At 37.8% G+C, this 26,332-nt stretch overlaps 1 protein-coding gene across 1 annotated transcript; it reads left to right on the forward strand.

Moving 5' to 3' along the window:
* The first annotated feature begins 1,561 nt into the window (after window positions 1-1,561).
* On the forward strand, window positions 1,562-2,178 carry LOC110878985 (60S ribosomal protein L26-1). The gene has a single exon (XM_022127394.2). The coding sequence runs from the start codon at window positions 1,594-1,596 to the stop codon at window positions 2,041-2,043; it is 450 nt and encodes a 149-aa protein (XP_021983086.1). The 5' UTR covers window positions 1,562-1,593; the 3' UTR covers window positions 2,044-2,178.
* Window positions 2,179-26,332: the final 24,154 nt, after the last annotated feature.

Genomic DNA, 26,332 nt, shown 5'->3' on the forward strand with positions numbered 1-26,332 from the left:
ATTAGTAGGTAAAACAAGGAAGGCAATCCGAATCAAAAAGATCTTCGAGGAGCTGGGTGTTGTTGTCGTCGGTTATGAGAGGAGAGGGGGAGAGAATAGGGTTTGTGTGTGTTATGAGAGTTGTAACAAATGAGGAGTATACACTCTCCTCATGGTTTATGCGATATAAGGCAATGGGCCGAACCCATACATGGGCTGCCCTTACGGTTCGAATACGAGAGAGAGTGTGGGCCGAGAGTGGTAAAGAGCCGAAGCCCAAAGGCTTGTGCGATTGGCCAAGTGTTGTGCGATCGGTTTGTTAAATACATACATTCGTCACACATTAATACATAACATCACATATCATTCAGTTAATCAACAAGTTCACGTAATCACATAATCAAAGTACAATGAGAGGTTTGAAACACGAGTTGTCACAGAAACCCAATTAGTTAATAAGGGTAATATGGTCCATCAACAATTACCAACTAATTATTAATAGGTTATTATTATATTTTGATCTAATATAATATAAATGATTATAATGACTAAAAAATTAAATATTATATTAATAATATATTTAATCTCACAATATATAGTCTTCAACTCTACTTGATAATTGTGTGAATCTAACAAAAGTCATATAAAAAATGGGGTGTGACAAAATGATGTAAATTATGGTCTAAAAGCCTCTTTTGAGTTTTAGACCAGAATCATCAAGGTAAACATTAAGGCATATTTGACTTAAAATCTGAGACGCGCAGACAAGTTTAAGATCATCTAAGACTATGATTTGATATAATGAGTAAATGTGGTTTGGTCTATGAAGAAAATCCTTAACTTATTGAGAAGGGACCTACTTTATAATATATATTTTTGAATCATCAATCCTATTAAGTGATGTAAAGTTCAAAATTTCTGATGGTAAGTCCCAAGATTTGGCTTGCATACAAACACAAAGACACATAAAATTGTTTTAATACAGTTTAAGAAAAATCATATTGATAAATGAATTATGAGAATTGTAAGTCACTAAGTATTTGTCCTTATAAAGTAGTACAATTCAGATAATTATAAAGACAGTTCACCACGAATGATGGTTTCCATGGCTACCTTTATGACCTTTATTTTTATCAAAGAGACATCTTATGATCAATTATGAAACGTTAAACATCCAGAAGCCTTCTAACTCAACACAAGAAAATTATGGCGAAGATGTTACAAGTCATAATTTATGCCTCACACACTATTCTCCAATAATATGTTTTCCATTGCAAAGGTCATGGAAGACATACAACCGATAAGTTTCCTACAGGTAAAAAATAGATCCAAGATTAAAAACTTGCATTGATCTCAAATCTCAATAGTGTAGTCTTAAATTAGATTCCGTGATGTAATGTTTATTCATTGTTGTGGCTCGTCTCTAACCTCTTGCTAGTTGCTGGTTCTAATAAAATCTTACCCTTAAAAAAACATATACAAGCTGAAGGGTCTAATCGGTAAACAAACCAAACATCAAGGACACAACAGTCATTTCACACCAAACCCTAATCTTCCATCGTTTATAACCAGCCTCATCATCGTCCCCAAACAAACAAACCCTAGACCGCAAAAATGAAGTACAACCCACGAGTCACAAGCTCGCGCCGCAAATGCAGAAAAGCCCACTTCACCGCACCATCGAGCGTGCGCCGGGTGTTAATGAGCGCACCCCTCTCCACCGAACTCCGATCCAAATACAACGTCCGGTCAGTCCCCGTGAGAAAAGATGACGAGGTCCAGGTGGTCCGTGGGACCTACAAGGGGCGTGAAGGGAAGGTGGTTCAGGTGTACCGCCGCAAATGGGTTATCCACGTGGAGCGGATTACTCGTGAGAAGGTGAACGGTCAGACGGTTAATGTTGGGATTAATCCTTCGAAGGTTGTTGTTATGAAGCTGAAGCTTGATAAGGACCGGAAGTCGTTGCTTGAACGGAAGGCAAAGGGGCGTGCTGGTGATAAGAGTAAGGGGAAGTTTACGGCTGATGATGTTGCTGCTGGTGCTTCTCTTCAGGAGATCGATTAGGGTTTGTTGTTTCCATCAATTTTGTTGCTTTTTTGTTATAAGGATTGTTTTGAATTAATCAGTTTGATGGGCCTTGACATTATTGGTTGTTTTAATCTATGGGGTTGTTTTAGTTTATATGAATTTTGTTTTGGATTTTGGGGTTTTATGCAATTAGGGTTTATAAAAGCTTGATTTTTGTTGAAGTTTGGGGCATTCATTGAATTTGGGCATTTCATGTGGGGGGGGGGGGGGGTATTGATAATGTGATGAGTGTTGGGTTTTTAAAGGGGGTGTTTGGATGTGTTTTTACAGCTTGATTGAGATTATGTGCTGGTTTAGAACCACAGTTGTCAAAGGCGCAAAGGGTGAGCCTTGGGCCTCAATGCAAGGCGCTTGAAAAGCGAGGGCCATTTTAGGCGAGTCGTTTAGTATAAAAATACAGTTTTAGGCTTCGTTAGGGCTAGTTTAAGTTGTGTTAGGTTGTTTCCAGGCTTGTTTAGGGTTCTTATAATTGTTTCAGACATGTTCAAACGATTTTTAACCGGAATTTCGTTAGAATTTGGCATGACATTGCGTCTGAGGGTCTGAAAGTGGGGCTTTTGAAAAGAATCGAGAAGGTTGGGCTGGGCCTGAAAAGTGGGCCTAGGCGCTCACCTGGGTGAGCCTTGACAACAGAGTTTAGAACTATGTGTATTTAGGTAGGTTTACATTTATCTTGGTAATCACCTTAGTGAGGCTACCTTCATTTGCGAATTCTATTTTTTGATATTTTGTTCAACATTAGTTCGCTCGGGCTACCTATAATCATCTTTTAGGAAACATGACTGTGTGGCAGGTAGGCAATCAATCACGGACAGAGAACAGAAGTTGATTTTGTTGGGTGCGGTGTCAATCGTTGTTGTAGTGTGCACCAATCTTTATGAGATAGAGCGTTTTTTAACTCATTTTGTATTATTCGTGGAATTGTTGACTTTTGTTCAGCACTGCTTTCTTCAAGCTGCAACCACCCCTGCTCTTTCCCATTACATCTTCTGATTTGCAGACATAGTGCTGTAGAAACCGCCCTGCTCTTCCTTTATTTGGTTTCAGTGTTTCATCTGTCAATTATGTAACTAGAAGTTTTGATACAAGAATTTCAAAATAAAGGGTGTTGCTTAAGGAGCTGACAGATTATTAGGATCTTTATGTAAGGTATCTTAGTTTTAGAAGTTTTACAAGGAACCAAGAAGCTTTAGAGATGATTAGATATCTTAGTTTTAGAGGTTGTTTGGTAGCTTTTTAATGATTCCATTAAGAGGCTACGTCTGAATCGGTCAACAGGCAGCAAGCCTCTTACCGATCAAGTTTCACATTGATCTGAATGAAAATTTTACCCTTTTGCTTATTCATCATTAAATGATTATGGTATCATATATAGATCTTTTAACTTATTTGTTTGTAAAAATGATACTTGTGGTTACCATCTCATCTGAATCTGTTTGGGTCGCTTGTTTGTATAGACTTTTAAGTCTTATTGTTAGGAACATGGGCTATATAGTTTGGTTTTAATTGATTATATGTTGCATGAAAGTAACTACAAAGTGCAAATAATTCATGACAGACATTTGTTAGTTTGGGTATTATAATCTTATCGATTGGTTTAGGGCTTTGGGTGCAATCTTTTAGGTAGCGTTTAAGAGCACTTGATGTCTCAAGCGGGTTTTCGAAATCGTGTTTAGTTGTGAATTTTGAATTTATCTTAGGGGGCGTTTGGTTCGCGGAATGAATTGGAATTGGAATTTGTATAGGAATTGGAATTTGTATAGGAATTAGAATTTGAAGGAATTGGATTTGGAATTTAAACATTCCAATTGGAGTTAGAAATTGTTGGAATTGGAATTTCAATTCCATTTTTGTTGTGTTTGGTTGTCAAATGGATTGGAATTCATCACCCCGACACCCACAATCACCAGTTCGGGTCGAAACGGTACGGGTCGAAACAGTTCGGATCGAAACGGTACGGGTCGAAACGGTTCGGCTCGAAACGGCACGGGTCGAAACGGTCGAAGATTCCAATGAATTTACTTTAATTCCTTCACATATAGGAATGATTTTGAATTCCTTTAGCTAAAGGAATTTGAAGGAATTCATACCTAATTCCAATTCCAATTCCGCTTTTAACCAAACTTGGAATTGAGATTTCAATTCCATCAAATTCTGTGAACCAAACAACTTAAAGAGATGAAATTCAAATTCCAATTCCCTTAAATTCCATTGAATTCATGCGAACCAAACGCCCCCTTAGTAGTTTGTAATTTATCTTAGTAGAGTATTTAACAATAAAAAAATCAGTTAAATGGGCTGTGTTCATTATAGGGATCCTTAAATTCCTTAATCGATGATGCTTTATCGATGTGTGTAGTTTGACAATTTAATAGCTTGGGGCCTTTGGGCCACACCAGCCAAGCTGTCTTGGTTTGGTCAGTAGAGGTGCACATAATAACTGGTCTATTAACCGGAAGTGACTTGTAACTGGAACTGGAACAGGTTAATAACCATTCGACTAGTAACTGGTCTGAAGTTATTTTAGCCGTCGGAGGGTAACCGGTTAGTGATTGATTTGGAGGGTAACCGGTATTAACCAATTTTTTAAAATCGTCTTTAACCGATTTACTGGTTAGCCGAAACAAATTGGAAAAAATAAAAAAAGAAAAAAACTGGTTAACTAACGAGTAACTGGAAACAACCGGTTATTAGCTGAACCGGTTAAATTGGATAACCGAATCTGTTAAAATAATAAGTGATTATTTTTTTATAATAAAAATAGACATTTTATGGGTTTTTTTTCCTATATGAAATCACGAGAATATAAAGGAATAATGTTAGAAAGTCTGGTAAAACTATTTGACCAACTGTTTTTGACTCTAATCACATTTATGTGTTTATTATTATGTTTTTGACTCTAATCACATTAATATTGTAATTTATCTTAGTAGAGTATGTAACAATAAAAAGTTATTTGTAGGGTTCCTTAATCAATGGTGCTTTATCACTAGTTCAACCAGGGGCGGAGCTACCTTTATGCCGGGGGCAACGCCCGCTACGGCTTGGCACGGAAAAAATTGGAAAAATTAGTGTAAATTTTGGAAAAATTTGAGGTTTTTTCGATTTCGTTACGGCTTATTTATAAAACGTTACGGCTTGACGGATTTTCTAGATCCGCCACTGAGTTCAACCATTGGTCCATACTTGCAAAAACTTCTTACGTAATTTTGATATCGATGGGTATGGTTTTAAAAATTTATTCCACAAAATCGTCAATTTAATAGTTTGGGCCACACTAGCCAAGCTACCAACTGTTCTGGTATTGGTTTGGCGAGTCTTAGCTGGTGTGTGCAAGACTTTGATGGTTACATGTATGACATAAAATAAAAAAATAAGATGTGTGTATAAGTAATAATATAAATCACTTAATAAATATTATATATAATATTAAAAAAGTTTAATAAACATTACCCTCATATACATAATTATCATGTAATACATTCATATCTACGGTAAATATACTCTCACAACAAATAATAAATATGTAAGCCCAGAGCTTGAAGGCTTGAAACAAATCCACCACTCGTAAGTTAAGCATGCTCTCATATGCTTAGCATACTCATAAATTAAACAAGTTCTTATAAGTTAAGCGCACCAAGTTCCCACTCGATGAAGCACGGCTAGTTTACGACTCAACTTTCTATTGAAAATGACACTTTTCTAACTTCTAAAAGTAAAACATCGTACTTAATTTTTTTAACGGCAATGAACGACGTGTCAACCACCGTGACATCTGGCGCTATGGACAAGGTCAACTAATTGGCTCTCCTAGATGCACGGAAACCCGACCTCCACCCACCCGAAGACACGCCAGTGGAATAATCGGTAAAACCTCGTCTCCCATCCAAGACGAACCGGTGCTACCCATATTCGCCCTTCACTTGGATGCCGCATAAAATAATGGGGAGAGTGGGAGTCGAATCTGGGTCACAAAAAACACTAAGTTTTTCTCCAACCACTCTGCCACTACCTCATTGGCCAAAGATCATACTTAATAATCCTAGTCTTAGTTAGCTACTTGAACAACACCCTTTATTTTTAGGGTCTAGAGAGCAAAAAAAAAGTCTATTTATGAATTTAGATGTTTGGGGTCTAAAGTTTTATTTATAAAGAAATCATGAAAATAGGCATTTTTTGGATTGTTTTTTAAATTCTATACGAAATCACGAGAATATAAATGAATTAAGGGGACCCTTGTAATTATAAAGCCCGGTAAAACTCTTTGACCAATTGTCTTTTAGTCTAATACTCCAATCAAGTATAAACATTAATGTGTTTATCAGACAACACGCATGTCCCAAACTTTAATGGGTCGGCTAAACTAAACATACTATTTTATGGCTTTGTATGCATACATCTTGGTTCGGTAAACAAGGCTTTGATGAAGTTGTGAAAAAGGCTGTCAGTGATTTTATTTCAACCGATATTCATCCGGATGTGTCTTTTATCAAAAAGCTGAGTTTCATTAGGGATCGCCTTAGAACTTGGAAAGTTGACATGAAACGCAAGGAACGAGAGGAAGTGGAGGCCGCTAAAAGTGAAATTGACGTCTTAGAAGCTTCTTTGGACACTAGAGACTTTACGGAGGAAGAGGAATGGATATATTATGAGAATAAAAAAATAATTCGAGAAGCGGAGGAGTCAAAAGTTATGGATCTTAGACAAAGATCCCGTATCAAATGGGCGAAGGAAGGAGACGAAAATTCGAAGTTTTTTCATTCTATGATTAATAGCAGGAAAGCGAGCAATTCGATACACGGTATTGAAGTGAATGGGGTTTGGATTTCTAAACCGACTTTGGTTAAAAAGGAGGTTTTCCGTTTTTTTAGAGACAAGTTCGTGGAGGATTGCGACGATAGACCACGTCTGGTTTGTCCTCAGTTGAAGCAAATTTCCCCGACTATAGCGGCCAGCCTAGAAGCTTGTTTTTCTAAGGAGGAAATTAAAGTTGCTGTTTTCGAATGCGGTAAAGACCGGGCTCCCGGTCCGGATGGTTTTAACTTTAGATTCTTTACTTATTTTTGGGATCTATTTGAAAATGATATCTTCAATATTATGGCTGCTTTTTTCGAGACTGGCATGATTAATAGGGGATGCGGCTCGACGTTTATTGCTTTGATTCCGAAGTCTAGAGACCCGTTGGGGTTAAGTGATTACCGGCCTATGAGTCTGGTAGGAGTCATTAACAAAGTGATTTCTAAAATCCTTGCTAATAGGATGAAGCCGATTTTAAACGATATCATCTCTAATTCCCAGTCTGCCTTCCTTAAAGGAAGATTTATTTTAGACGGGCCTTTGGTTATTAACGAGTTGCTTTCGTGGGCAAGAAAAAATAAGAAACAGGTCTTTTTTCTCAAAGTCGATTTCGAGAAAGCGTACGACAACGTGATCTGGGGCTTTGTTTTGGATATTCTTCATCAAATGGGTTTCGGGGAGAAGTGGTGTGGCTGGATATTAGGTGTTCTGAAATCAGCCAGGGCGTCTGTTTTGGTGAACGGTTCTCCTACTTTCGAGTTCGGATGCAGTAAAGGTATGAGGCAGGGTGATCCGATCTCCCCGTTCCTTTTTGTTGTTGCAATGGAGGCGCTATCTTGCTTATTCAATAAGGCTTGTGAGGTTAACGTGTTTCAAGGTATTCATCTTCCAGATAGCGACCATTTTGTTTCTCATTTATTCTATGCTGACGATGCAATGATTATGGGGGAGTGGAGCAAAAATAACATTGTTAATGTTATAAGGATCCTTCGGTGCTTTCACGCTTGCTCGGGCCTAAAAATCAATCTTAGCAAGTCTAGCATATTCGGTAATGGTATAAGTAGCGTTGAAGTCGAGGAGATGACGAATTGGATTGGTTGTAAGGCCGATTACATTCCGTTTAAGTATTTAGGCTTGACGGTAGGTGCTAATATGAATCGTATAAACAATTGGAGGCCGCTGTACGATATCTTTGAAAAGCGTCTCTCTCTTTGGAAGGCTGCGTTGTTATCTATAGGAGGAAGGGTTACATTGTTCGGTCGGTTCTCGAGAGTTTACCTACTTACTATATGTCCATTTACAAGGCTCCTGTGAAAGTCGTCAAAGATCTAGAAAGCATCATTACAAAGTTTTTATGGGGAGGCTCGAGCAATGTCAGGAAGACCCATTGGGTGGCTTGGGATAGGGTGTCTTTACCGAAGAAAGCATGAGGTTTGGGGCTGTGTAAATTAAGAAATGGGATGTTAATCTGGCTTTACTTAGTAAATGGGGATGGAGGTTTAAGATCGAAGTCGACAATTTATGGGTCAAAGTTTGATCAAGCTGTTCATTCGGGCCGATTGGAGTGGGATTTTCTGCCATGTAATAAATCTGTCAGGGGAGTTTGGGTTAACATATGCAGCGCTATGAACAAGCCGGTTGTGGGTAATAAGTCCATTCACAGATTTTTTAAAGGAGAGGTCGCTTCGGGTACTGAAGTTTTTTTCTGGTTAGATCCCTGGATATCTGAGTCTCCTCTTAAAGATATTCTTCCTTGTCTCTTTCGGCTAGAGGTGGTTAAGTGTTGTTCGGTGAGCGATAGATTGGCTGGAGGGGGTTCGTGGCTCTGGAAACACGAGCCGGATTTGGCTGCTGAGGTTGCAGAGTTGGCTATTCTCTCGGTTATGCTTTCTTCAGTTTCTCTTAGTAGTGGTAGAGATAAATGGAAATGGTTGGGTGATTCAACGGGGCTCTTTTCGGTGAAATCGGTCAAGGAGTTACTCGTTCGTGACAGATGCGATCCAAATGTATATGTGAATGATTGGTGCAAATGGGTCCCTTTGAAGTGTAATATTTTCGTTTGGAGGATGGAACTGAACCGCATTCCGACGTATGACATTTTATACCATAGGGGAATTATTAACCAAGCCGGATCATGCTCTCTTTGTGGCTGCGAATCAGAGTCAGTTGATCATCTCTTTATTTCGTGCCAACTTGCGGATCTTATTTGGCAAAAGGTCAGTAGATGGTGTGACATCGCGATGATTTACGCGTTCTCTATAAAAGACTTGTTGGAAATTCATAAGTTTAGTAGGTTGGGCCTGGCAGGAAAAAAGATCTTACAGGGCATTATTATCATTGCTTGCTGGTGCATTTGGATGGCTATAAATAAAGCGATTTTTTCAGGATCCGGGTTTGTGCGGAAGATGTTTTCAGCGAAATAAGATCGCTGGGGTTCTTTTGGCTGAAATATAGGTCGTCTTTTCGATCCATCGGGTGGAGTAATTGGTGTAAATTTGTAATTATGTAATCTCTGTTTTTTTTTCTTGTTTGTTGGTTGGTCCGGCTCGGTTTTCGGGTTCGGCTGTTTGGTAATGAAAGTTTATTTTCAAAAAAAAAAAAAAAATGCATACATCATTAGTGTTGGATGACGCTTTTCAATAAGCTTTGATTTCAATAATCCTAAGTTTTAGCAGTTGGTCGATAATAATCCAAAACTTTAAAAATTTCCCCCAACAATCCCAACTTGTAAGAATTTGGCCACCATTGATCGTTTTATAGCATTAAGAATTTCTACTCCTCAATAGATTCACGTGCACCTGCAGTCTCCTTAATTGAATTAAGTGCACCTGCAGTTTAAAAAGGATCGATGTGGGCCAAGTTCTTACAAGTTGTGAGCGTTGGAGGAAATTTTTAGAGTTGAGATTATTATCGGCCAACAAGTGAAACTTAGGATTATTAGAATCCAATAACCCTTTTTAAATTATACAACAAATTTAATATGGATCTCCACAAATATACACTAGGGCAAAACGGCTCATTCTTTCAAGTTAAAATTTTTCTAAACGGATCAACACCACTCAAAACCATTATTTGTTAGCCATCAATTGTCGTCGCTGCTACCATTGCCTCACAAATATGTCGCCCCAACATCCATTGTTGATACTGTTGCCACCACTTCCGTCGGCGACGCTGCCATTGGCATCTTATCGTGGAGGCCACAAACACCAATGGCGTCGTCATCCTCGTTGCCTCTGTTGTCACATCCATGTGCCTCTATAAAAATATAGCAGGATGATTAAAACAAATCATTTTAATCTAAGCCCTCTTTGGTCCAAACACATTTGACCAGAACCCGTTCTAATCTGTGGTCCAACCAACACATCCTGCCGTTTTACCAAGCTTACCTCGTACTGTTGAATAAAGGTCATGCTTTCCTTTAGTTACCGAATTAAGGATGCGTTTATTTCATGGATTTCTTTTGGAGGAATTATAATTTGAATAAATTGGACTTACAATTGTAATCTATAAGAGTAAGTAAAATTTGTGATGCATTTTACTGACAAACCAATCATGAATAAATTGGGGTCTATCATAACCGCCGCTGCTGCCCTACCTATTACCGTTGCCACTGCCACCCTCACCAAGTCCGTCGCACCACTACCGCGACCATTGTTGTAACCGTCGCAGCCATGCTACCACCGTCAACATCATTATCGTCAACATTACCAAACGCTATCTGCAACCCACCTTTTTTGGTCCTCATCCTAACTATCACTTTGCCACGAGTACCATAACCAATGTGATAAGGTGGATGGCGGCACAACAAGGGTGGGAGCGATGGCTATGCTGACGAGGGAGTCAGATATTCTAGTTCATTCGATTGAATTCTTTTAAAAATGATGAATTTCCTATTAGGAAGGAATTTGACTGAATTCGTTATAAACTTCTAATTGCATGCTCAATCAAACATGTTAATCTTGGAATTAACATTGCAATTTTGAAAATTTTATCAGCGAAACTGTTTGGGGTAAATTTTCATAATCAGGATCCCCATGTCTTCAATTTGTGGTAGAATTCTGATGTCTTTAGCATCTAGCAGGATCCTGACGAGACTAAGGATCTTGAACCTTATAATTACTAATCGATTGCTTGTGCCTTTAAGGAATATTTGTAGAATATTCTCTTGTAAACGACTAGTGGATAACTTGTAGCGGAATTGTCGCAAAGGAAGTTCGAGAAAACGTGTGGAAATAAAGCTGAAGCTACCAACGGACACTGGTTTAGTCTCTGCAGGATCCCGGAATTCTCGGAAGCTTAGTTAGGATTTGTTTCCATTTTGTACTATAAAAAGGCCTGATCAGATCAATTTAGGGACACGACTTACCCAGCTAACACACAACACTCACTCGCAAACACCGATATCATCATAGTAACACTTAGTTTGATCGATCTAGGCTCATATTTGTACTTTTTAAGTTATTAATAGAGAGGAGTTGTGTACTGTCCAGCTCTAGGGGTTTTTTGTGCCGAAGTTCATCTTCACAAAGAAGATCAAAGACTTTTTCCCCATGTTAAATCCTAGTGTTGTTACTTGTTCATTGCATTCATTCTGGTTTCATTACATTTTACCTTCGTTTACCATAAAAAACTGTTTTCTACACTAAGGATCCTGACTATCAATCCAGAATCCTGAATATCAAACTCGTTATTTTTACAAGCACCTCACCTCACTTTTTCATTTTGGTTGTTAAATTAATCTTGTCAAATTTTTTACCAAAACAATTATATTATATATATATATTATATTATATATATTGTTTATGAAGGACCATGAATAGTAATTTTAAATTTAAAATAATATATAGCTTTTTAATATCTTATTATATTAATTCTTTTATATTTACTTTTAACATTAAATATATTTTAATTTTTTCCTTTTTTTAGGACCATGAATAGTAATTTTAAATTTAAAATAATATATAGCTTTTTAATATCTTATTATATCAAAAAAAAAAAAATTTATATTTACTTTTAACATTAAACATATTTTATTTTTTTTCTTTTTTTAGCTTTTAGCTTTTAACATATTTTTATTTTTTCTTTTCTAAAACCAAATTTTCCGTGTCATTTAATTTTGTTTTTAATTATTCTTTTTTCTTTTTTTTTAAATCATCTTTACTTTATCAATTAATTTGATATTTCTATAATAACTTATTTTCATTAATTTTTTTTCTAAAAACCTAAGTACGCAGTTGTACTTAATTTTTACCCTCGATCGGTATAAGTTTTATTAAAAACGAATTTATAGTCAAAAATAAATTATTTATTTGGTATCATAAAATGATATGATGATAAACTGAACTGATTCTAACGGTTTGATTTTTTAAACAACATGCTACGTTTTCAAATAACGTTTGTTTTACATTATCATTTGCCCCGTATCGCCGCAACGCGCGACTAAAAAACCTAGTATATAGTTAACGAAGGTCGAAGAATAGTAACTTTATTTTTAAAATAATATATAACTTATTATTATTATTATTTGATATATTATAATAGTTTATTATCATATTTACTTTTATTAACATATTTTTAATTTTTTTTCCTTTTCTAAAACCATATATTTCCTTTACCATCTTTCTCATAATTTTTTTTCTTTTTTTTTGAACATATATTAATTTATCAAACAATTTGATACTTCTTTTATAATTTATGTTTATAATTTTTTTTTTCTAAAAATTGAAGTACGTAGTTGTTCTTGATTTTTTCCCTTGACATTCTGTTGTAAGTTTTGTTAAAAATGAAGTTGTACTCAAAATAAAGTATTTATTTGGCATCATAAAACGGTAAAATGATAAACTAACCGTTCTAATGGTTTGACTTTCAATAACATTCTTTATTTTCAAATTACGTTTGTTTTACATTATCATTTGCTCGGTTTTGCCGCAACGCGCGACGTAAAAAAAAAACTAGTAATCTATATTCTATATCTATACTATATAATAAAAGAAACCTGTTTTGGGACACTTGTCATTCTCTCATTTAATTGATTAAAATTATTAATAATACTAAAAATAATAATATTTAATCTAAATTAATACAAATTCTTATTATTAATAATATTTAATCAAATCTAAAATCTAATCTAATACAATTTTTTGTTATCAATAATATTTAATCAAATCTAATAAATGTTTCTGTTATGTTCGATTAATTAATTTGTTCAACAATCACTATTATCTTTATCATTCAGTACGGTTAACCGATTTATCATAATACAACCTCCCACCTATTCAATCATATGATTTTTCAATCTTATATTAACTAAATACAAAAAGATTAATATTCAACCTTATCCTACTTTAAATATAAAAAATTCGTTAGTTCAAATTAATATTTATTCTTATCCTACTTTAAATATAAAAAATCAGTTAGTTTTTTTAAATATACATTTTTTATTATTTGGTATATAAAATCATATTTATTCAACCCATGTAATACACGGGGGTTTTTAAAAATATAACTTTTTTTATTATTTGGTAAACAATGTTACATTTATTCAATCCGTGTAATACAATGGTTTTAAAGATATATTTTTTTTATTATTTGGTATATAATATTACATTTATACAACCCGTACAATACATATGGTTCTTATATATATAACTTATTTTATTATTTAATTATAAAATTACATTTCTTCAACCCGTGCAATAAAGGAGGCTTTTAAAAAGATAATGTTTTATTATTTGGTATATAAAATTCATTAATTCAACCCGTGTAATACACGGGGTTAACCTAGTACTATAATAAAAGAAACCAATAAAGGGACACTTGTCGTTATTCTAGACCATCTTTAATTGTAAATAATTATTATTTAATTTAAATTATTAAATATTAATTAAATTAATATAAATCTTATCAACTCTAAATCCTTGGCATAAATAAATACTTAATATTAATATTTTCTTTCTTATCTAAAAATTACATTATCCAAAAATATTTCACAATCAAGGATTATGTATTCTTTTGTTATCATTTACTTTTTTTAAAATCCAATTAATTATTATCATATGAGATCTAACCGCATTAAATATAAGCAATTATTATATTAAAACTACATCTAAAACATATAAGTAAATTATGATTTTGGTCCCTGTGGTTATATCACTTTTACCCTTTTAGCCCAAAAAAGAATTTTTTAACATCTAAGCCCCTAACGTCTTTTTTTCTAACCCTTTTGGCCCCTAACATCTTTTTTCTAACCCTTTTGGCGTCTAACATTTAATGAATGGGGTTAGTGTTAGGGGCCAAAAGGGTTAAAAAAAAGACGTTGGAGGCTCAGATGTTAAAAAATTCTTTTTTAGGCTAAAAGGGTAAAAGTGATATAACCATAGAGACCAAAATCGTAATTCTCATCTAAATATTAACATCATATTAATTTATCCAAAGTTATATTAAAATTAAGAGTAAATTATGATTTTGGCCCTCGTGGTTATATCATTTTTTACCCTTTTAGCCCAAAAAGAAATTTTTTTAATATCTGAGCCCCCAACGTCTTTTTTTCTAACCCTTTTGACCTTCAACGTCTTTTTTCCTACCCTTTGGCCCCTAGATGTTGAAAGATTTTTTTGGGCTAAAAGGGTAAAAGTGATATAACCACAGGGGCCAACATCATAATTTACTATAAAATAATATAAAATTGAAATATATGTCATCTGCATACATTATGAACAAAACCTATTAATACAAAATGTTATTACGATAATATTTGACAGTAGATAATCGTAAAGTCTTATATAAACTAAAAACTTTTCTTCTTCTTGGTACATCAAACGTAAAACTGTGTTATAAACATGACATATAAAGTAGTTAAACGAGTTGTATTCATTTTTAATACATGTGTTACACGCGTCGTTAGAGACCTGTTAAATCTGACAAGACACGATTTGCCAGCCCTACTAAAAAGCATTGTATCACTTAACAGTAGATAAACATGCATATTATTTATTGTTAATGTTATTATTATTAAACTATGAAAAATTATATTAAACAACATATTAATCAAACCAAAAATGTAAAATAGTATTAACCTAATTTTAAAAATAATAAAAAATCCATTTTGATTTAGAAAGATTTTTTTAAGCATAGATAAACCCGTGTAATACACAAGTTTTTTAAAGATATATTATTTTTTTATTATTTGCTTTATAAAATTAGATTTATTCAACCCGTACAATACACGGAGTTTTTTTTTAAACATAACTTTTTTATTATTTAGTATATAAAATTACATTTCTTCCACCCATGAATACACAAGTTTTTTTAAATATAACTTTTTTATTGTTTGGTATATAAAATTACATTTATTCAACCTATACAATACACGAGGTTCTTAAAGATATAATTTTTTATTATTTAATATATAAAATTATATTTTCTCAACACGTATAATAAATGAGGTTTTTAAAAATATATTATTTTTTATTTAATATATAAATTACATTTATTAAACCCGTGTAATACACGAGGCTCTATCCTAGTAAAATTCATATTACAATTCCTTTGAATATCACAAAGTGAGTGAAAAGATTTTGGGAAAATAATATTTTAAGATATTACGTATTTTTAAGCATTGTTATCATAATTCATTTTTTTAAACCCGTTTGCGTGTCAAAGCTATTAACTCATAATGAATGCGGATTGGATGTCTTCTAGAAGATGCATGAATATTCAAACATCAACAATTAATTACTTTATGAAAGAAACACACGGAAAAAAGTAACGACGAAGATCTCACTTTTTTTAAAGATATTACGTATATTGAGTTATGGGGTCAAGTTATTCTACAAAGTCTTTTAATCGTAAGAAGTGTAAGAATGATTTATAGAGTGATAAGTGTCCAATAAGCTAAAACTAAACTCACTACATCACCACAAAAAACCTAAACACCCACCCCACCACCACCCAAAAACCTAACCCTCCACCCCACCCAAAAACCTAAACCCCCCTTCCTCCCGCAAAAAAAAAAAAAAAAAAAAAAAACTATAGGATCCTTTGTATTTGAGGGTTTAGGTTTTTTGTGGTGGTGGATGTTTAAAGGTTTTTTTTTTGTAGTGGGTTTTTTTTTATGTAGTGGGTTTTTTTAGATTATTGGACATTTGTTACTATATAAATCCTTCTTACATTTCTTACAATTAGGATCCTTTATATTTGATGTAAATCCTTAAAAACATTAACATAATGAAGATCACTAGGATATTAATTTGGAGCGTTCCTTTCTTGAATAAGCATGCCCACTTTTTATATTCATTTTTATTTTAAATACATAAACCACTCTTTTTTTCTTCTTTTTAATAAATGTGCCCACTTTTTTTTCTTCTTTCAAATAAATATGCCCACTTTCTTCCTCTTTGGTACTTTTTTTCTGTCTAGATATCTAGATGGAAATGAAGGGATATCGAAGAAGATTTACCAAGAGAAGCAAATACCAACGTTTGAATAGTGGAAGCAAGAAGACATGGAGGGTGAAAAGGCTACGTTGGAGAATATTTTCACCAAGAAACCTATGGACCAGCTTCAAGAATGCATATCTTCTATTGATGTCAAACATGGCCGGAAGAGTCGGCGGCTTGACCGCCAGATCAACTGCTTTTTCGACACAAAAACTTCCGGCTCGAGCAACTAGTCGCCGGATCTCTTCCAATGATCAGTTTCATGATAGGTTGGTTTATGAAATCTACAAGAACTTCATTGCTTCTCGTGAATTGGCCACCATATAGCCCAAAACCAAGTTGAAGATTATATATAACAAGAAACCAAACCAATTATACAAATAACTGATTTCTTGTTTATTTATTTCTTCCCTAAACTGTTGATTATTAGTCAAGTTGTTATTAAATAAAAGTGAATTTGTTCGGAATAATTTAGAATCTAACTAGCTATAGTATAAACCTTTGGATTGTAATTTGTTATAAACAATAGAATTATGATATATGCATTTTTAAGCCATTAAATAATTATAGTTAGGTTTACATGGTTTCGGTCCTTTCTATAGATATGTAATGATCATTAGGCCTACCTAATGTACTTTAACATGCGTTAGTAGGGGTTTCTTTCAACCAATATAGGAGTTGTCATGTTGATAGCTTGATGAACCTTCACGTATTACATACTCGAGCTCGACTCAGAATGTAAGCTCGAGCTCGAGCTCGGCTCGAATGGGTATGTAAGTTTATTTTTACAACAAAACTCTGTTCACCTACATGTATGTATATATAAGAGCTCAATTAGCCTTTATAAGCTCAAACTTGATTTGAAGAGGTGGACCAAACCTCTGCGGTTTGCAAGAAAAAGTTATATATAAGAGCTCAATTAGCCTTTATAAGTTCAAACTTGACTTGAAGAGGTGGACCAAACCTCTGCACTCTGCAAGAAGAAGGTTGTTTGTTTTATAACGTATGCACACTTCTAAAATAAATTAGTGGTGTACGAAGGTGGTGGTGGTGGATAGTGGTGGGTGGTGGTGTTTGATCCTTTGCAGACGTTAGAAGATCTTAAAAATGACTGAGCCAAGTCTGTACAAGAAGAGCTTGCGCATACGTTTTTTTTAATGAAAACGTCTTCGGAAAAACCAAACAGTCTGCAAATGACAATTTCTGCGCACTCTTTTGTCTGTTTTTAGAAAAACAAACACCACCTAATGGTATGCATATCACGTAGCAATCTGCCAGAAAGTCAGAAACTCTTTGCTGCTAGAAGAGTAATTCTTCCTCTCCATCAAACACATAAAAAATCGGTGCTATCTCCGTCACTACTTTTTTTTTTCTCATCTACAAATGATCAAGCACCCCGGTACTATCTCGAACTTGCAAGTTCTTTACCGGCATTTGGCTGTTAACATGTGAGACAAGCACCTTATCTAAGACTGGAAGGTATGGTGAGGCTCATCCCCAAGGGGATGGGCCGCCATGTAGACCGCCACGTAAGCGGGTGTGAGGATGGGCCTAAAGGGGATGGACCTAGGGGGTGCGGGTTGAAAACCTTTATATATATGTAGAGTTAAGTACGTAGTTAGTCCCAGTGGTTTACACTAAATAACAATCTAAGGTACTAAGAGTTTAAAATCACGTTTTAGGGTACTAACTTTTAATTTTTTAACAAAGTAAGGTATTAACGTTAATTAGCTGTTAATTACTAACCCTGACACCCTCACGTGCCATAAACGTGAGGGTAAAATTGTCATTCAATCTAAGGTCTCGTGCTTTTAATTAAACTCTGCTTCAACCATCAGTCTATTCATCTTCACACCCCTATAATCTGTAAACCCAATCGAAGAAACCCTGATTTCTAGGGTTTGAGCAATGGATCTTCTGAGACAAGAAGATGAACCATTTGACTACGATGCCAAATACGGTAAGTCGCCTACTCAATGATGCTTTATTGGATGTTATTGACAATGGATTTGCATAATTTTCATGTTCTAAAAGACGATCAATGTTCTTTTCAGGTACACAAACAAGATTATTTTCTCTGAAGATATACTACAATGGGCAATTTGGAATCAAAAATCAAAATCTTTGCTACATAACTGGTAAGGTAATCTATGTTGATTTCATGGATACGAACATGTTTTGTATCCATGATGTCAACGACGCTATGAGGTTGTTAGGGTTTTCAGAAGATAAAGTTCATCATTTTTATTATGTGGTTCCTGGTAGTGAGGTACATACTGGTCTTATGTCTTTAAGCACTGATGATGATGTACGAGGCATGAGTCAATATGTGCTACAAGGTTCCAAACTTATAAGTCTATATGTAGAGCATGGTTTAGGCATTGCAACTGAAGATGTGACAGTCAATGCACATAAAGTAGATGAAGATGTGACAATCAATGCCGGTAATGTAGATGACCCTAAGAATGCACATAAAGTAGATGAAGATGTGACAATCAATGCTGGTAATGTAGATGACCCTAAGAATGCACATAAAGTAGATGAATATGTAAAGTGAATTAGGTGATAAGGAATCAAATACTTACCATTTGTGGGCATGTATAAAATCTCCGTTCAGGGTTTTTGGAGGTCTTCGATGTCTTCATCAATGCTGCTCTACCACACTTGCACATTACCATCCTGATGTCTTCTAATTTTTAAGAGATGACGGCTGCTTGTCTTCTAATTAGGGTTTCAGATGAGGTAAGGGGGGAAATAACTTGTTAGGGTTATAAATTGGGAGGGAAAGCAGACACCAGGATTGAATGACAATTTTACCCTCACGTTTATGGCAGGTGAGGGTGTCAGGGTTAGTAATTAACATCCAACTAACCTTAGTACCTTACTTTGTTAAAAAATCAAAAGTGAGTACCCTAAAGCGTGATTTTAAACTCTTAGTACCTTAGTTTGTTATTTAGTGTAAACCACAAGGACTAACTACGTAATTAACTCTATATATGTACGTGTGTATGTATAGGTGTGTGTGAGTGGGTGAGGCCCGGCTTGGGCGGCCAGCAGCGGACGAAGGGGACGAGCCTGGTGCGACGACGGAGCAAGGGGGTGGCATTGCTGGGGCGGCGGTAAGGGAATGGGCCTGTGGCCGTCTCCCATATCGTCCGGTCTAAGGGAGGCGCGTCTTTGTTTTAAGGAAACCTGTATTATACACGAATCCTAAGCCAAATATGACCTCTTATACGTTAATTAAATGCGACTTATATGAATGAACATGATTTCTAACTGAGAAGCCTACCCATACACATTAAATGAGAGTGTACAGTGAACCCTTTGCAAGAAGTGTTTAGGTGTGGGTATAGTAACAAATAGAGCATCCACCAAACTGTGTAGAGGTGTGTATTTTTCAAACAAAACACACACGAGCATATATATAGGACATGTTATAATAGTTTATTCACTCTGTTACATAAATATGCTGTCGTAAACAAATGAAATTCGCATAACGATACTTGTTTTAAGTTTTCCCTTTTTAATAATACTTTGATTGTGACAACTCGTATTTTGAACCTAACCTAGTATAACTCGCTTGAACCTTATGTGAATATTTGATCTGATTGTGAAACTGCCGAATATGTTAGCTGATATCACGGAAATCATGTGCATGAAATCAGGAAAGTGATTACAAATTTGATAGACTTAACACGGTTGCGAGTCGAAACCGTGATTGCGAGTCCCGTTGCGACTCGAGACCACACAAACCGCACGAGCCGAGACCACGGTTGCGAGTCAGGATGCGACTCGAAACCGGACCATGACAAGCCGAAACCACAGTTGCGAGTCCCGTTGCGACTCGTAACCTCCTTTGGTTGCGACTCGAAATCTCAACACCAATATGACTCGAAACTTCCTTCGTTGCGACCCGAGACCTCCGGTCTCGACTCGAGGCCCTTATTACACGTACACTTTGTTATTGGGCCTGCACATTATTACGAGCCTAACTGATTGGGCTGAACACTTGGACTATGCTTGTTATGTAACTGTTTACGCTGATACCTATACGATGATGAATACTTGTACAACCTGTTATAATACGTGTAGAACCTATGTGCAATACTTGAATACGAATCTGATTGGTATGATAACTGTGGTAGGACGTGGTTAATCGCTCTATAACTTAATTGAACTGTGTGAATCATACCGAGCAACCCCAGGTGAGTTCATTGCATTTTCTCAAGCATGCGTCCCGGTGGTTTGGGACAACTGGTAAACATTGGACGGGAAACATTGGGTAAACAACTTAATCGGTTTTTGTTATTGCCTGGAGGGCAATGGGGGTAATTAGTTGATAGCGCTATTAGGTACTAATTATCTGGGTTTCACTATGGTTGTTTAGAGGCACACTCCTCGGTTACGTAAGGGCGGTTTCCCTAGGGTAACTAACTGAACAACATAGTGGGTTGCTAAGAGGCACACTCCTCGGTTACGTAAGGGCGTCGTCCCTAGGGTAACTAACATGAGCAACAACGTAACACAACAGTGAATCGTATTAACAAATATCCGGTAACACAACTCATGTACAAACCTTGAACTCACCAGCGTAGTCTGACACACTTGTTTGCATGCTTGTAGGTCATTAACACTTGGAACATGGACTTGCTATCTGGGAGTGCTGGAGTGGTCATGGATCGAGGCTCTTGGATTTAATTTACATTGGATACTTTGGTTTTAAGTATTATGAAACAATTGCTAAACGATTTATTAAATGCTTCCGCTACACAATACTTTGGGATTTGATATTATATTTTATTTAAGTATTTACTATTGGTTCAATGTGATTGGTGGCTCGAACTCTGATGCGTAACACGCCTCGCGGGATTTCCGCAAGTGGGATTTTAGGGGTGTTACAGTTGGTATCAGAGCCACTGGTTGTAGTGAACTAGGTTTTAAAACGTTTTGTAAAACCAGACTATAACCAAACGTCTTCGAAAATCGATCATGACACTCAGCACCAGATTGCAAGGTTCGTTTCTCTCTCGCTTTATACATTACTAGCTTAGCAGTCACACACTCACAACGTATATGAACTGAAACGTATAACACCATAGTGACTTGATAGTGTGACACTACTCTTCGACTCATGTAGATCATAGACCTGTAATACCATCTGTTGTGTTATTTGAACGGGGGAAACTTCGAGCGCAAGCTAAGAGGCTCTGAGATGAACATGCAAATCGCCTTATTATTATGGGTGCACACTTAATAATAACGCGGGGTGCATGCAAGTCCCAGTGCGGCTTATCGAGCGTGAGAAGGGTTCTGCCTTACTATGTGTGAACTTAGTAGTACGCGAATATCAGTATGATACTTGACTCCTGTTCCATTTCGATTTCTAAATCGGTTTATTCCCAACTATAGAAACATGAGTGGACGAGGACACGGACGTGGCAACATCAACATGACTCAGGCTGAGTTGAATGACCTAATCAATACCCGCGTGGCTGAGGCTTTAGCAGCCTATCAAGCTGGTACGGAGTGTACCAAGTACTCTTTACTCTTATACCACGTACACGTCTTTTCATTCCTATAATGTGTTTCCTCCCGTTATTTAGGTCAACAAGCGCAACCTCAACCTAACCAGCCTGCGTGTACGTTCAAAATGTTTATGGACTGCAAGCCACAGACCTTCACCGGGACTGAAGGGGCTGTGGGACTCCTAAGATGGTTCGAAAAAGCAGAGTCTGTGTTTGCTATCTGTAACTGTCCCGCTGGGGACAGGGTGAAATATGCTGCGGGTACCTTGGCTGATGGTGCCCTAACATGGTGGAACGCCCAAGTACAGCTGTTGGGCATTGAGGCAGCGAATGCCACAACTTGGGAAGACTTTAAAGAACTGATCAGGGAGGAGTACTGTCCTCGGGACGAGGTCCAGAAGTTGGAAAACGAATACTACGACTTGAAGATGGTTGGATCGGAAGTCGAAGCGTATGTGAAGCGATCGTATGAACTGGCCGACATGTGCCCGAACTTGTCTCGGCCTATGTCCCGGAGGATAGAGTTATTCATCAAAGGGTTGCCTCCGCGTGTGAAGAGCTTGGTCACTGCAGCCCATCTCAATGATTTGACACAGATCGTTCGTCTGACTCACAAGATTGTGGATCAAGAGGTGGAAAGCGATTCGTTACCTCCGCGCATTTCAGCCACTGCTGCTGCGACACCCACTGCTACTACATCTGCCAATGATAACAAACGAAAGTGGAGCGACTACGACAAAGCATCCAGTGCTGGTCAGACTCAGAAAAGGCCAGACAACAGCAACCGCAACGTCAGCCAGTCGTCTTCTGTCAATCAAGGCCAGGGAAGTGGCCACAGCCAGGGTTCATATGCAGGGAGGAAGCCACGGTGTAACAAATGTGGCTATCATCATTGGGGGCCGTGTGGTCGGACGTGTAACAAGTGTGGTAAGCCAGGCCATGAGGCCAGGGATTGTAGGACCTCACAACCTAAACACCAGCAGCAACAAAACCAGCAAAATCAGAGACAACAGGGACAACCACCCCAGCAGAACCAGGGTTTCAGGAAGGGGTGTTATCAGTGTGGAGATGAGGGCCACTTTAAGCGGGATTGCCCCCAGTTAAACCAGAACGCCAACGACAACAACCGCCCGAATAACAACAATGCTGGAAACAACAACAACAACAACGGCAACAACGGGGGTAATGGTGCTCGGGGCAGGGTGTTTCAGCTTGGAGCAGGGGATGCCAGGAATGACGGCAACGTTGTAACTGGTACGTTTCCTGTTAATGATCGTATTGCTTCTGTATTATTTGATTCGCGTGCCGATTGGAGTTACGTGTCCCTAGAGTTTAGTCAACGATTAGGGATAACCCCAACACCCTTAGAGGTTAAACAGGTAGTAGAACTAGCAGATGGTAAGACGATAGAAGCCTCAAATGTCCTTTTTGGATGCAAACTAGATCTCGTGGGTCAGGTGTTTGATATTGACCTCCTTCCCGTTACGCTCGGTAGTTTTGACATAGTGGTAGGCATGGATTGGTTGTCTAAGCACCAAGCAGAAATTCTATGTAAGGAGAAGATTGTGCGTATTCCTCTCCCTGATGGAGAGTCACTGTTAGTTCAAGGGCATCGTAGTGGGACGATAGTTGGGATTATCACGGCCATGCGTGCACAACAGTATCTACAAAAGGGGTATCCTGCACTGTTAGCGCTAGTTACCAACGCTCAGTCTGAAGAAAGTAAGATCGAGGATCTACCAGTGGTGCGAGAATTCGCGGATGTATTCCCAGAGGAGCTACCAGGGTTACCTCCTCACCGTCAAGTAGAATTTCAGATTGATCTTGCACCGGGAGCGGCTCCAATTGCTCGAGCTCCTTACCGGTTAGCACCTGGAGAATTACAGGAACTGTCCAATCAACTGCAGGAGTTATTGGATAGGGGCTTTATTCGACCCAGTTCTTCGCCTTGGGGAGCCCCAGTGTTGTTCGTAAAGAAGAAGGACGGGTCATTCCGTATGTGTATCGACTATCGAGAGCTCAACAAGGTGACCATTAAGAACCGCTATCCGTTACCACGCATCGACGACTTGTTCGACCAGTTGCAAGGGTCGAGTTTCTATTCAAAGATCGACTTAAGGTCGGGTTATCACCAGGTAAGTGTTAGGGAAGAGGATGTTCCCAAGACCGCCTTTCGAACGCGCTACGGACACTATGAGTTTTTGGTCATGCCGTTTGGATTGACCAATGCACCAGCGGTTTTTATGGATCTCATGAACCGCGTATGCAAGCCATATCTTGACGAGTTCGTTATAGTGTTTATTGATGATATCTTAGTTTATTCCAAGAACAAGGAAGATCACGAGCGCCACCTACGTCTCATTTTGGAACTTTTGAGAAGGGAACAATTGTATGCGAAATTTTCTAAGTGTGACTTTTGGATTCGAGAAGTACACTTCCTTGGGCATGTTGTTAACAAGAAAGGGATACATGTGGATCCTGCGAAGGTGGATGCGGTAAAGAATTGGGCGGCACCAAAGACTCCGTCTGAGGTGCGACAATTTCTTGGTCTCGCAGGGTATTATCGAAGGTTCATTAAAGACTTCTCGAAAATCGCGCAACCTCTCACCTCACTAACACAGAAGAACACGGCGTACTCTTGGGGAACGAAGCAGGAAGAGGCCTTCCAGTTGTTAAAACAGAAACTTTGTAGTGCACCGATTTTGTCGTTACCAGAGGGCACCGAAGATTTTGTAGTATATTGTGACGCGTCAATTCAGGGTCTCGGTTGCGTGTTGATGCAACGCGAGAAGGTAATAGCTTATGCTTCCCGTCAGCTGAAGGTGCACGAGAAGAACTACACGACGCACGACTTGGAGTTAGGAGCGGTGGTATTTGCGTTGAAGATATGGAGGCACTATCTGTACGGTACCAAATGCACCATCTACACCGACCATAGGAGTCTCCAGCACATCTTTGACCAGAAAGAGTTGAATATGCGACAACGACGATGGGTGGAGTTATTGAACGATTATGAATGTGCCATCAAGTATCATCCGGGCAAGGCGAACGTTGTAGCTGACGCCCTCAGCAGAAAGGATAATGCACCTAGACGTGTGCGAGCATTGCAACTCACGATTCAGTCCAACCTCCCTTCCCAGATACGAGACGCTCAGTTGGAAGCGTTGAAACCAGAGAACATTCGAGCTGAAGCTTTACGTGGCTCGAGACAACGACTAGAACAGAAGGGAGACGGCGCTTACTATGTAACTGGACGCATTTGGGTCCCATTCTTTGGCAACTTACGGGAACTTGTAATGGAAGAGGCACATAAATCACGTTACTCTGTACATCCTGGATCAGACAAGATGTACCACGACTTAAAAACTACGTACTGGTGGCCCAGCATGAAGGCTCATATAGCAACCTACGTCAGCAAATGTTTGACTTGTGCTAAAGTCAAAGCAGAACATCAAAAGCCCTCAGGTCTACTGCAGCAACCAGAAATACCTACCTGGAAGTGGGAACAGATCGCTATGGATTTTGTGACAGGGTTGCCCAGAACGCAGACTGGGAATGACACTATCTGGGTAATTGTAGATCGCCTCACGAAATCAGCACATTTCCTAGCAATCAAGGAAACGGACAAATTCTCCCAGCTGGCAGCAGTGTATCTTAAGGAGGTGGTCTCTAGGCATGGGGTGCCAACTTCTATCATTTCAGACCGTGATCCGCGTTTCACTTCAGAGTTATGGCAGTCTATGCATAAATCGTTTGGTTCCCAACTCGACATGAGTACCGCTTATCACCCACAGACGGATGGTCAAAGCGAGCGCACCATCCAAACTCTCGAAGATATGCTTCGGGCATGCGTACTCGACTTTGGAAAAGGATGGGAGAAGCACCTACCGTTGATAGAATTCTCCTACAACAACAGCTACCATTCAAGTATTAAGGCAGCTCCGTTCGAAGCACTGTACGGACGGAAATGTCGTTCACCTCTCTGTTGGCATGAGGTGGGTGATAGCCAGATCACAGGCCCTGAGTTTGTTCTTGAAGCATCGGAAAGCATTGTGCAGATCAGAAACCGTATGGCCGCAGCTCGTGACCGACAGAAGAGCTACGCTGACAAGCGTAGTAAACCGTTGGAATTTGAAGTTAACGACCGCGTTATGTTAAAGGTTTCACCCTGGAAGGGTGTGGTGCGTTTTGGGAAACGCGGCAAGCTAAACCCTCGTTATGTGGGACCGTTCAAAATTCTAGAACGAATTGGAAAGGTGGCTTACAGGTTGGAATTACCGGCTGAGTTGGGTAATGTCCATGATGTATTTCACGTATCGCAGCTAAAGAAGTGTTTGGTTGATGAAACACTAGTAGTACCATTTCAAGAGCTGAAGATAGACGACAAATTGCAGTTTGTCGAAGAACCAATTGAGATTATGGATCGGGAAGTTAAAGTTCGTAAACACAGCCGTATACCGATTGTGAGAGTTCGTTGGAACTCAAGACGTGGTCCAGAGTTCACGT

This window comes from Helianthus annuus, chromosome 9 (assembly GCF_002127325.2).
Source record: "Helianthus annuus cultivar XRQ/B chromosome 9, HanXRQr2.0-SUNRISE, whole genome shotgun sequence".
NCBI classification, from domain to species: Eukaryota; Viridiplantae; Streptophyta; class Magnoliopsida; order Asterales; family Asteraceae; genus Helianthus; species Helianthus annuus.

Excerpts from the sequence above, each read along its gene's own strand:
- LOC110878985 (XM_022127394.2), top strand. The coding sequence starts at position 1,594 with ATGAAGTACAACCCACGAGTCACAAGCTCGCGCCGCAAATGCAGAAAA.